General features: G+C 35.9%; 1 protein-coding gene across 10 annotated transcripts in view; it reads right to left on the reverse strand.

The window, feature by feature from the left end:
- The window catches only part of LOC128165735 (potassium voltage-gated channel subfamily B member 2-like), a 41,228-nt gene continuing 29,021 nt past the window's right edge, over positions 1 to 12,207 (reverse strand). For 8 of the 10 annotated variants that reach the window (XM_052830546.1, XM_052830552.1, XM_052830550.1 and 5 more), the window contains 5 exons: positions 11,731 to 12,207; positions 7,456 to 7,491; positions 5,196 to 6,281; positions 3,455 to 4,139; positions 1 to 1,241 (listed from right to left, as the gene is read on the reverse strand). The exon at positions 11,731 to 12,207 is cut by the window's right edge and continues 334 nt beyond it. In XM_052830546.1, coding sequence (XP_052686506.1) covers positions 436 to 1,241; positions 3,455 to 4,139; positions 5,196 to 6,281; positions 7,456 to 7,491; positions 11,731 to 12,207 — 3,090 coding nt within the window. In that variant the 3' untranslated portion in view covers positions 1 to 435. The remainder of the gene's footprint in view (positions 1,242 to 3,454; positions 4,140 to 5,195; positions 6,282 to 7,455; positions 7,492 to 11,730) is intronic. The other 2 variants (XM_052830547.1, XM_052830548.1) reach the window with 2 other exon arrangements.

Here is a 12,207-nt window from a genome sequence, read left to right on the forward strand (position 1 = left end):
CAAATTGAACAAGTTTATTTCATTCTTCACGCTTTGAATTCTAAAAAGAACAAGATGGCGTTGTACCAATTAATACAACAAAGATTAATAAACTATCAAACATTGCAGGGTAATGCAAATAACATGTAGTACTAAGTATGGTAACAATTACATGTGCAAAGTAATTTACTTTGTAATGCAATAAAGTTTATGTAATTGTAACAATGAATGTGCAATAAAAAAAGTAAGAAAGTTTTAACAATACTGACAAAGTTTCTTATAAGATATAAGACAAAAAATCTTTCTCTTTAGAAACGTATGAAGACGATCTTCCAAATCTGAAACAAAGAACAATTTAAAAGAAAGTTTTAAAAGCATGTGAGTCATTCTTATGTAAAAGATATCAATACAGATTACATGTACATGTAATGACATGGCCAGCACGACTTACAGTTATTATCCACTGGCTTCCTGGGAGTAAATCTCGGCGCTATCATCCGAGGACATCCGTCCTATATTATTTAATAGTGTGTCTACTTGATAATCCTTTCGTTGACCATTTATATCACCTTCAGTATAGAACTCAAAGCTAGTCTGTGCTAACTTGGGATCTGAATTTGAATTATTCTCAACAGGAGATAAATGCATTAAATTATGAGATGAAAGACTATTGTCATCTGAAGGGGACCGCTCAATAGAAATAGATCCAACCATACTCTCCTCGACATCAAAATTGTCGGAAGGACTTGTGTCATTATTTTGCCATGAATTCCCACTATCTCGGTCCCTGCCCCAGCAGTTCCCTTTTAAGGGGCTAGCCACACTATCGCTAAATTCAAGGTCTTCTTCACCTCGGTTTTCGGAAGAGTCAAATATACTATAATCGTCCAATCTATCTGTAAGAGGGGTTCCACAAGCAGAATTTAAAGGGGAAGAAAGCGGAAGTGTGTTTGCATCACTGTGTAGCCTCACCGGAAGTGATTCTTCTTGATTTCCGTTGTCGTATATTGCAGGAAGATTGCTTTCCGGCACATCCGAAGACTGTGTATTGTTTGTGGGAGATTTTTCAGATTTTCCCCATTGAAACGATTCGCAATCGTTGGATGTATTCTGTAATAACGTTTCTGTGTCTTCTCCTGGAGTGACATTGTAATCCTTTTTAAGAATAGATTTCATCATTGTTGGAGAGTATTCAAATTGGGTGGAACCTTCACGGTCAAAAGTTATTCCATTTTGCAATTTTCCGGAATCACTGGATTTACCTTAAATACAAGAAAATGAAACTTTTTTTATTTCTTGAAGCATGATGACAAGGACATAGTATAAAATATATGAATACTAGTATATACATTTCATATTTTTGAAAATCAGGAATAATGAATATGATGTAAGCACACACACATACACATACTAGGTATGGACATGGTATAAATTGATATCATCAACGAACAGTACAGAGATTATATTTGATACAGAGACGCTGGTTGAGACAGATCCACAGAAGCAGGACTACTGACAAAGCAGGGTTATATGTTATATGTAGATAAATATCACGACTACAAGAACAAACTGCCGTAAAAGCCTAATCCTCTACGCATAGCCTCGAACTTTCTATCGAGTACAAGGTCCCCTTGCAGTGGACCAAAGTATGGGTCGAATTTAGCGGACTCGTTACTATGTCAACCTGTATGTAAACATGTTTTGATGATATGATTTATTTATAAAAAATATTAGGCGATGATAAAATAAAGAAGATGGGTGGATAAGGCGTGTAAAATGCCCATACACGGTGGGACAAGCTACTGAAAAATTGAAATATCAAATAATAAATCTGATATTTTTTTTTTAAATCATTTAAAACAATATACATTTTACATATCATTTATTTTTAACCTAAAACATATTCGATACTTGGAATATGTTGGCTCAAACTGGCGTATACGTATCAAAACCGGCAAATACTGTCATTTTTTAGAACTTCATGGCATTTTCTTTAATAGAGTGGGTCTGTGCTCCACATTTGTCTCATAGTCTTAATAAGGTCTAATGGGAAACAAGCCGATTTCAATCAACAAAAACGTGGAGAGATGACCCACTATACATTAAAAATATCATTTTGTATCCTAACAACTGAACGTTTTCAAAAAATAAAACAAGTCCGTAAATTCGTGGTCAAAAGCACACATAATATTTAAACAGCCTAATTTGTTGTGTCTGAAATGGCTCAGTGGTTAGAGTACCTGACATAATCTAACCTTATATATCTGGGGGTTTTATGTTATGGGTTCGATACCGCAAAAATTTCTGGAAACATTATTTTTTCTGATCTTTTGTTAAATATATTAAAAACTGAATATAGTTAGAAATTGTGCTTTTGCAAACTCGTATTATAATATATTTGAATAGATTTAATTGGAAAAAATAAATCCAAAATTGTATTTCACTACTGAACCGAATGGGCATTTGCGCCATCTTATTCCCCCATCTTCTTTATAAATTTTAGATTTCTAAGAAATTTTGGAATCTATCATATCATCTCTTGAAGATAAATTGCAAAAATGATTTCAAAATGGAAATATAGAGTTTCAGGAAAGCACATAACACTGGTGTGACCAAGACTAAAAGCCGGGAGTTACAACATAGTAGTACTGTCTGACCGCAACCAGCCATGCCAAGAGCAAGACCTACCGAAGCAATTGGTTTATAATGGACAGAAGCAGCTCTACTGACCCATAATAGAATTTACTATTACTAGTATAATAGTACGTGTATAATGTTCAATACAGTTAACAGTACTTTTGAATTGACTGACAAAGATTATGTAGGCTTCACTTAGGACTAAGAGTTTGCAGGGTACACAGTGCAGACATAGCATGTGAGAAGCAGAAGGATAAGCCACGGCATTAGAGTACACCTGGTTCAGAGGTCACACCAACGCTGTACTACACCTGAAACCCATCACTCTCTCTTTTCTTCTGTCGTCTGCTTGTCAGTACAGAAGGAATTTTTCGTCTGAAAACAAAATTCAAATTGGTCTGCCGTGTTACTTTATGTTTACGAGTTATTCTGAGATCATATCGACACACATGTGAATGATACATACATTTACAGATTTCGACGAGACGAAATGTCATTACATTCAGCAGAAAATGAAATATGCATATTATTGTGAAGATGCTGTTAGTCAGAAGAAGATTAATGCAAAGAAATTACGTCTGCCAAAGCTGAAATGGTATAGCAATGAAAAACATGCACGTTGTCCATGCACTATCTTGAAAGTTTCAGACAAAGGGCACTTGCTGTAGAAAATATTTTTAAAAGACATGTCTGAAATAACGGCAGTGTCATCGACTTTTAACATTTTTATTTACAATTTCATCCAGCAACCTTTTGAAAACATTTCATGACTGCAAGCCCTTCTTCAAATATGCATACTTGTACTCTTAGACAACGACGTCTTTTTCAGACAATATACCTGATTGTGGATTGGCAATTAAATGATAATTAGCTAATTTTCGACCAGTGGAAGGACTCGAATGAAGCCTACTGGCCAAAGATACTGCTTTCCGAAACTTAGCAGTCTTTGATTTGCTTGAGCTTTCGTCATAAATGTTGTCCGAGGAAGAATAGGACCGCTCCTTAATGCCAGAGACTTTGCTGTGCCGATCGCAGGTCTCCGATTTGTGACGTTTTAGAAGCGACTTTTCGATAGACTTAGGTGATTCTTCGGAACTCCTCTGGTGGATAAGTCTAGGCGGGAGGCTTGACTGATTGTGTGAAAGTATATTGCGATTCCATTTCGTAACATATCCATCCTCCAGTTTCTGAACAATTTGTACAGAGTCATTGTCAGTTGCAAACAGGTTATCAGAACATTTAGAATCTGAAGTCAGGTCAGTATGTTTGATGTTATTGTCAGTCATATTAAAAGCTGAGCACAGTCTGGAGCTGTCCAAAGGATTTATATATAAATTATGTCGATTGCAATTATTTTGTAGATGACTTTGTGTCCCTGAACATCCGGGGCTTGATGGGTGGGTCAAACAGCTATTAAATGTATCAGTACTTGTGTTACTGCTTTGGCGGGCCAACGGTTTAAGTTCAATGGTACAACGCGCATGCATGGTATTTTCAGCAGTTGGTGGGTATTCAAGCTTTCCCTGAAGTAATTAAGATAAAGCATTTTCAAAGGTGTTTTGAAATTTCGGGACTCTACATGCATTGTTGATTAAATATTAATTTAGCTAATGTTTTAAAAATTCAGTCAAGCAAATGCAAACACGTGTTTCAGGCTATAAAAATGTATAGAATGCTTAATCCCCAACCAAAGAACTACAAATGGATTCTGAAATTAAGATTCGTGCCGTGCAGATTAAATGTCGACATAGAAGTCTATAAAAGATAAGCTAAGTATGATTTGTAAATGCTGATCTCTTGTATCTTCTCCGGGTTTTTTTCGTTGAAAAAACATTCCAAATCATGCTGAATTTTTATCTATATTTCATTAACCAACAAATAACTGACGAATGAACCAGAAAATGAAATTTGTTTAGTATACCAGTATTGATTTTAACTCGTAATTGTAGCCATAAAATCTTAAAAAAGATAGGCTCCAAAAAACAAATTGATTTTGTGATTGACTATGCTTCATAAACCGAGTCTCAGCTAATTTACACGAAGGAGCAGACGTCCACTGGAGATGTAATTTAGCTGTTCTGTGTAATTAATTTGGTCGCGTTTCCCAAACTTTGTATAGGGCCTAAAGAGGAAGATTTGCCAACTAACATATGTTTCTTGCTATTGCCTCCCGCCCACTACCGTTGATTAAGTTCTTGAAACTTACAACAAATGCAGGAAATTGGCTTTGTATAGAACAGCCCGCCAATTGTTGGCATGAAATGTATAAATATCACTATGTAGCTAAACAAGTTAGAAATCGGGTTAATGTTATGCCAGCAATTGGTTGCATTACACGTTATAACCTACAAAATATACTCAGCAGGTTTGATTATATATATCATTTTGTGTTAACTATCAAACTGTTAGAGGAAAGAAACTTAAAACTGACTCAAGCAAGCATTAAATAAAACATTAAAAAACACACAATCTTTATGTTGGCGTCGTAATTCCTTTGCAACATATAATTCAAAACTAAAGATATACATGTTTATATGCTTTTACAAGAAAAGAGCGTGTTCGATGAGGAATGCTGTTACCTGTTGCTCAGAATGTAAAGCTGGTTGAGAGGTAGCCATCATCCCCGACTCCTCTTCCTCCGTCTCTATAAGATTAGTTGCACATTTATAGTCAGGAAGACTGTTCAAATCACAGTGATCATTCGATGATTTAATAGCCATGTCGGATGTGTTCGTCACAAATTGCGGCGCGCCTGTGCACTTGTTTTCATTGTTGGCAGTGCCGACTCCACCATCACAATTGTGTCCGTTGTCACATGACCCTCTGCCTCCAGCTGAGTCCACGTTAACGTCCAACAGGTCCACACTTCTTGCATAAACATCCCTTATATTGAAAGAATGCACTGACACTATGCTTCCTGTACGCTTAGCTCGCTCAAGAGCATCTCGCCGCTTTAGGGCTTTCTCCCGCCGCATTTGGTCCTTGTAAAATTCAGCGAAATTATTAACGATGATAGGAATCGGGAGCGCAATAACTAACACACCACAAATACAACACACAGCGCCTACTAATCTACCCGGCGTAGTCATAGGGTAGATATCACCGTATCCCACGGTGGTCATGGTGATGGCGGCCCACCAAAATGTTTCTGGAATACTTTTGAATTTCGTTTTGTCTACGTCCTTTTCGGCAAAATAAGCCAAACTTGAAAAGAGTAATATTGTAATAGCTAAAAACATTAATAAAAGCCCTAACTCCTTGTAACTTCTCTGAAGGGTGTAGCCCAACGACTGCAACCCGGTCGAATGACGCGCAAGTTTTAAAATACGTAAAATTCGCATAATTCTAAAAATTTGTATAACTCTTCGAACATTCTGGAACTGCTCTGTCGTGTGTTTGTTGGTTTCTGATAATCCCAAGCTAATAAAATACGGTAAAATGGCTAACAAGTCAATGATATTCAAAGGTCCTTTGAAGAATTTCCACTTGTTTGGAGAGGCCCAGAATCGGCCCAGGTACTCTAGCGTGAACCAGCATATACACACGGCCTCGATGATCTCCAGGTCCTCGGACACGCCGTTATCGTCCGTAAGGCTGGGAATGGTGTTCAAGGTGAGCGCCACGGTAGACAGGACGATGAAGAGCACGGACACAATGGCCAGCACCTGCAAAGAGAGGAAAGCAACCACGTGGTTAATTGCAACAGGTGCCCCGATTCTCGATCATAAGTAAGTACATGAAGTAAATGAAGTGCTCTGTTTATAACTTTATCTTTGATACGAAATACTTTGAATCACAAGCAATTTAATTTTATCCTTGTAGGATTAATCATAAGCAGTGTTTTTTTGTGTGTATTTTTTCAAAATATTTTTTTTATTTTAAATGCTAGTAGCTTATAACAAATATGACATAGATGAATAGTGTATTTACACATGTATGCAAGACAAGACGTTGGAACACGAACAACAATCGTGTTTTATCATAATTTTACGTTACTTTTACAATTTTTTTTTAAATGAACAGATTTCAAACTTTGAATAAAAGAGATTAAAGCACACACTTTTCATGTCTAAACGCTTGAAATCTTTTTTTTAACAAGTAACCCAATAAGATCATTCGCATTTCAGATATAGCAATGCAAGTCATTCTAGATCCTAATCTAAATGAAATAGTTTATGATCCTACAACAGATGACATTGATGTTCACATGCTATCAGCAATCACAAGTAACAATAGGTGGGGAAGAAACTTTACACTACCTTATCAAAGCTTAATGCAGCTTCCACGTTTTCTAACTCTTTTATAATACTTCCTCTAAAAGCCTTAAAACTACGATTTGTATACATCTTAAAAAGTAAACTAAACTGCATGCATTATCTATAGAATATATATGTATGTATATATATATGAAATATACTGATATAACAAAAAAGAAACGTGAACCTACGCTTTTTGCCATTCTATGCAGAGTAAACCAATCTGAGCGTGTCACAAGTCAACGTGTTAGAAGAAAAATAAGATACAGATTAAGATTAACTATTTATTTATCTCACAGTGGATAAAAACCACGCCTGATTTGATTATAGTGAAAGTTTGGGTGAGCGGCTACTAGAACGGACACAGATACGACGACCCAATTCCTGGAGCTTACGGAAGTACAATGTAGAACTCTCCGAAAATGGAGATGCAAAAGCAAAATTGATCTCGCGCAAAAGCAATTTGCATACAATGAATGAATGAAAGTTTTGGCATTGTCGTATCTGTGTACGATATGTTTGGTTTCATATACGGAGCTTTCGGGGGTGGGTGGGCAACACACACAGGCTTTGTGTACTGTACCTGGCCCAGGTAGGCCCAGAATTTTTCAAATGGCGTCTGAAATGAAATAGGAAATCCCAATATTGTAATTTTCTTCACATATAACCATTGCAGTGTGTTCTGTTGGTATTCTTGATCAATATGCGTTTAAAGGTACAGAGGGCTTTATTTTGTACTTTGATTGTCATTTTCATAACGCCCTAGATCAGCTATAGAAGTAAGCTTTAGTACAGAGCTTACAATAATACATTGCAGGCAATATAGACACTTTACCTGTTATATAGAGAACTTGTCCAACAATTCTAGTACTAGTTAACAAAGTATGTAATATCCTAGAATTGGCCACTTTAACGTAATAAGACGATATGATTAATTACGAATTGGGGATATATCTCGATATTTTTCATTATTGTTCAGTAATCGACAGTGGTTGTATGTGATAGGGTATGGCGGTCGCCCGCTTTGACACGTGGGTTCTCTCCGGGTACTCCGGCTTCTTCCCACACCAATGACCCCCTCGCACTAACATCCGTGCCAACGAGAAATATTAAAATAACTTGTAGAACTTGCTTATCAATCGTTGTAAAATAAATAAATTTCGATTCAATTTCAATTGTTCTTGTTTATGCAACAGTGTACTTTACATCGAGAAGTGCTTGATTTAAAAGGGCCAAGACGTTTCCATATCTAAAAGAAGCCAAAGCTTGCTTGGGAACTTGGAACTTTAAAATTATTATCCTTACTTCTTCAATAGTTGTATATAAAACTATCGAACATCTGCCAAAATGGGTAATGAAATACCAATGAGTTTTAAAAGAAAAAAAGAAAACAAAATATGATAGTATGCACATAAGATATACAAGGTACATTGTAATGCATTTTTGACAGACCTGAAATGAATCCGAGGGCTAAACATATTGATAAGGAAAAAAATATTGGTGTAAGGGTGAGAACCCTTCCCGATTCCACGTGGCTGGTCGATAGTTTAAGCATTATTGAAAAATTAATGTCTAGCTTTAGTGTCTGATCCTGCACCTTTTAAAAAATATATTTAAATAAAGCGTAACGAAATTGGAAAGAAATTTCATATGTATCTCTCGAACGAAATATAAAAAGTAAATAAATAAAACATAAATAAAAAGGACTTATTTCCGTGTGCTTCTTTAACACAATTTTTAAATTTAAAAACTACTTTTCAAAAGACAGCCTATTTTAGAAATGTCGTAGGGAAAGCACTTAAATTACTCACATTTCTCTGTGCAATATCTGATGACAAAAGAAATAGACAAACGTTAATTGGGAACTCTGTTTTTCGACGCGATATATTGATTTCAGTTATTTTTATATGTATTTGAAAGCCTTTTTCTAGTTAATGAAACGAAACTGTAATAAATAAAAGAAAAGAAGAATGATGACAATCGAACCTTGTCAGTGGCGTATCTTTTCAGGGACTATATCCTGTTGAGTTAAGTTTTAATGCAGTGTCTAACATCCTTCTCTTGATATGAAAGAAAAATACATTTACAGTGGATTTTCAACCTTTTATGATGTTTTAAAGCAAGTCGAAACAGTATTTAATCAGTTTACTTTGTAATTTACAGCTCGGCTGCTGCGCGAGGTCAATAGGTAATGATAAAGTTTAAAGAACAATGGAATTCATATCTACAATGGCTATCCGGATGAATCGACCAAATAAAATACTGTATGTGAATGTACGAAGAGATTCAGTCGCTTTCGGGATGTGACCTTATCAAAGATTTACGCTCGTCTGAACCATTTCATAGAGTGATACATTTTTTTCATAAATTGGCCGTAAAACAAGTTAATGACATTAATTTTACAGATGAACACACTCCTAAATTTGTGAAATTGATGTCAGTCGGTCCGGGCCTGATTCTAATAGATTCACTGACATTATACCATATTTGGTCGTACGCTCAACAAACGAAACGAACGCCGTTAATGAAAGTCTGCCTAAAGCCATGCTCGCTCTTCGTGATCCAAGTCCAAGATCCGAGAAACTTATTCACAGCAGACCTTAATCCATATTCTTTCTAATGACTAAAATAAATATATACCCAACATGATTTGTGACAATAATACTTGCACTTTTTATACAGCCAGTGGAACAATATGGGGTAAATGTCTCCATGCAGTTTGTCAGTTATCAATCTCACTATCTCATTAAATCAGATACTTGTATATCGTAAACATAATATGCGCAAGAAGTAAGTAATATACATTCACAATGACATATAAACATTCTGGTACAGCTATTGTTTGCGTTAAAAATTACCTCTTGTCAACATACAAAATTATGTAATAGAGATAAACACTTTCAGAGAAATACCGATATTCAAATATACAATGTATCTAAAAATTTGCCTAATAGTTTTCTTGACGGTCTGAACCATTCATGATTTACGAAACTTTTGATACTTTTTTCCGACAACAAATTGTTTTGCAAAACAGTTCACTGTTGAACTTATACGGATATTTGACCTTGAGTATGAGAAAATATAAAAAAGAAAAAAGTTGTTGTATATACTACTGTAATAAATGCCAAGTGCGAAATCTTGTCAAAACTTTGATTTGCAGACTTACAGACTTGTCAAGGATCTAGGCCTAAAATATTAAAAGAATATCAATATTAAGCCATTTAGAATTTTACATTCCTCAACCTCATTTACCTGAACGTGATTATAAGTCTTCTAAGGCTGCCAGTATTTTCCTGGCATTCCGATGCTACATGAAGACAACGGGTTTCAACAATACTAAACGTTTGCTAAAGACTCCATGTGTGTATGAACAACTGAAGACATCTTTAGACAAAATAAAATGGATATAGTTATGTTTGAGTATTAGACAAATACCGTGACACTCTCTCTCTCTCTCTCTCTCTCTCTCTCTCTCTCTCTCTCTCTCTCCATTTCATTTCTCTCTGAAGAAGAAGAAGTGAAGAAGAGATAAGACAGACCAAAAAAATCGATCCCAAAATAAAGGAAGAGCATTATTACTGTATTCCAAGCAGAAAGAGAAGAGATGCAAATAACTACCATCTGCCTCCGGCTGTTTTTTGCCACCACTGTTTAACCGTGAAACGATAATATAAACAAGTGGGGGAGTTACACTAAAGTAACACTCGAGGTAATTCGGGCAAAACAAATCACAAACACGTGCAGGATAACTCATTATAACGAAGTGATTTCACTTCACCCTTGAAATTTCTTAGACGATGACCGTTTTCTTCAGAAGGCATGCCAAAAGAAAGAAATGATGCTTTTATCAAGTAATAGAGAAGACATGGGGTCTTCACTGAAGAAAAAATTTCAAGAGCCTTTGATATTGTTCTCATATATACAATGTTGAAGCTTTTTAATAAATGGCTAAGGAAAATATTCAAAGACGAAATAGAAAAAACCCAACCATGGTTTATTGATTTTAATTACGTGGAACATACTTTCAATGGGAGATTAATAACATTGAATAATAAATCATGAACTACAACTAGAACTGAGCATCCCTTTTATAATAATTGATATTCTAGATCATCTCTCCAAAAGCTGTCCAATTTTACTGTGGATATTCTTTTGGCTAGGGAAATAAACCTTCAATATTCTGGGCTCTAGATCATCCCAAAAGTAAATTCCAGTCGAAAATTTGTTTCCAATAAACAGCAAATTAGTTAATTTGCAACTGGATTTTTCCGACGAGGCGCCACCAAGGAATGACAATTTTCTAAGCTTCCCACTTCAACGTCTGACCCCAGAGAGAGTCTGCTCGCGCTATTTTCCATCATTTTACATTGAAATTACACATCTCCCATCTCAATTAATAAGATTCTTATAGGCCATGCCTCCTACGCTCGCAGCGTGTTACATTCATCGCGCTATTTCTAAAATATTTTTAGATCTATTTTTTTTTTTTTAAATTGTTCACACCGCAGCTGAACATCTGTTGAAGAAATTAACCAATTATTGATTTCTATTCTTTTAAAAAGAGGAAAGAATCTTGTAGGTACAGTTAAGAAGAAAACACATAAAGCTTTACTTCACATTGTATTAAAGACAGACATGTTCCCCGCAAAGAATTATTATCACCCGTTAACAGATTAAGCCGTGTTGAGGTGTCATGTAGCGGCGTTCTATCTCAGCATCTGTTCTTCCTTGTATATCACCGGCAAACATATTGTGAGAAGTACAGTTAATTACAGTCCCTGAATAATAAACACGTTGAAATGCAAGGAAAATAAGATAAGCATGTAGATATGTACAAACAGATTTACTCTATACCTACCCTCGCAGCCATAGATGATTGTGGTTTCTCCAACAGATCCCAGACTTTCTTCCTCCATTTCGCACACATGCCGTTACCAAAATCCTCGTCGGACTCCCGTTGTCTCAGACTCTCGGCTTCTTTTCGTATTTCCTCGTACACATGTTCTTTTTTCTGGTGGTATTTATGCTGACAACAAGATTCTAAGTACAATTCGTCGACACCCCAGTACTCCAAATCATCACTGAAAGACAGTACGCACATTTCCTCTACCAAGTGCAATTTACCCGTACGATAGAAGTTTAAAATGGAAGAAAAAGACCTAGGATGTCGGTCAAAGAAATATTCATTACAATCCAGCGTATAGTCATCACAGATTTCCATCAAGCTTTCGTGTGTGTTGCATGATTGCAGTTTTCCCAGACGAGTGTGTGGCATCCGATCCAGAGTTCTCCACATCACCTCGTGTTTGACACCGCCGACATTTAGAACCACTCG

Source organism: Crassostrea angulata, chromosome 10 (genome assembly GCF_025612915.1).
Source record: "Crassostrea angulata isolate pt1a10 chromosome 10, ASM2561291v2, whole genome shotgun sequence".
Taxonomy (NCBI): Eukaryota; Metazoa; Mollusca; class Bivalvia; order Ostreida; family Ostreidae; genus Magallana; species Magallana angulata.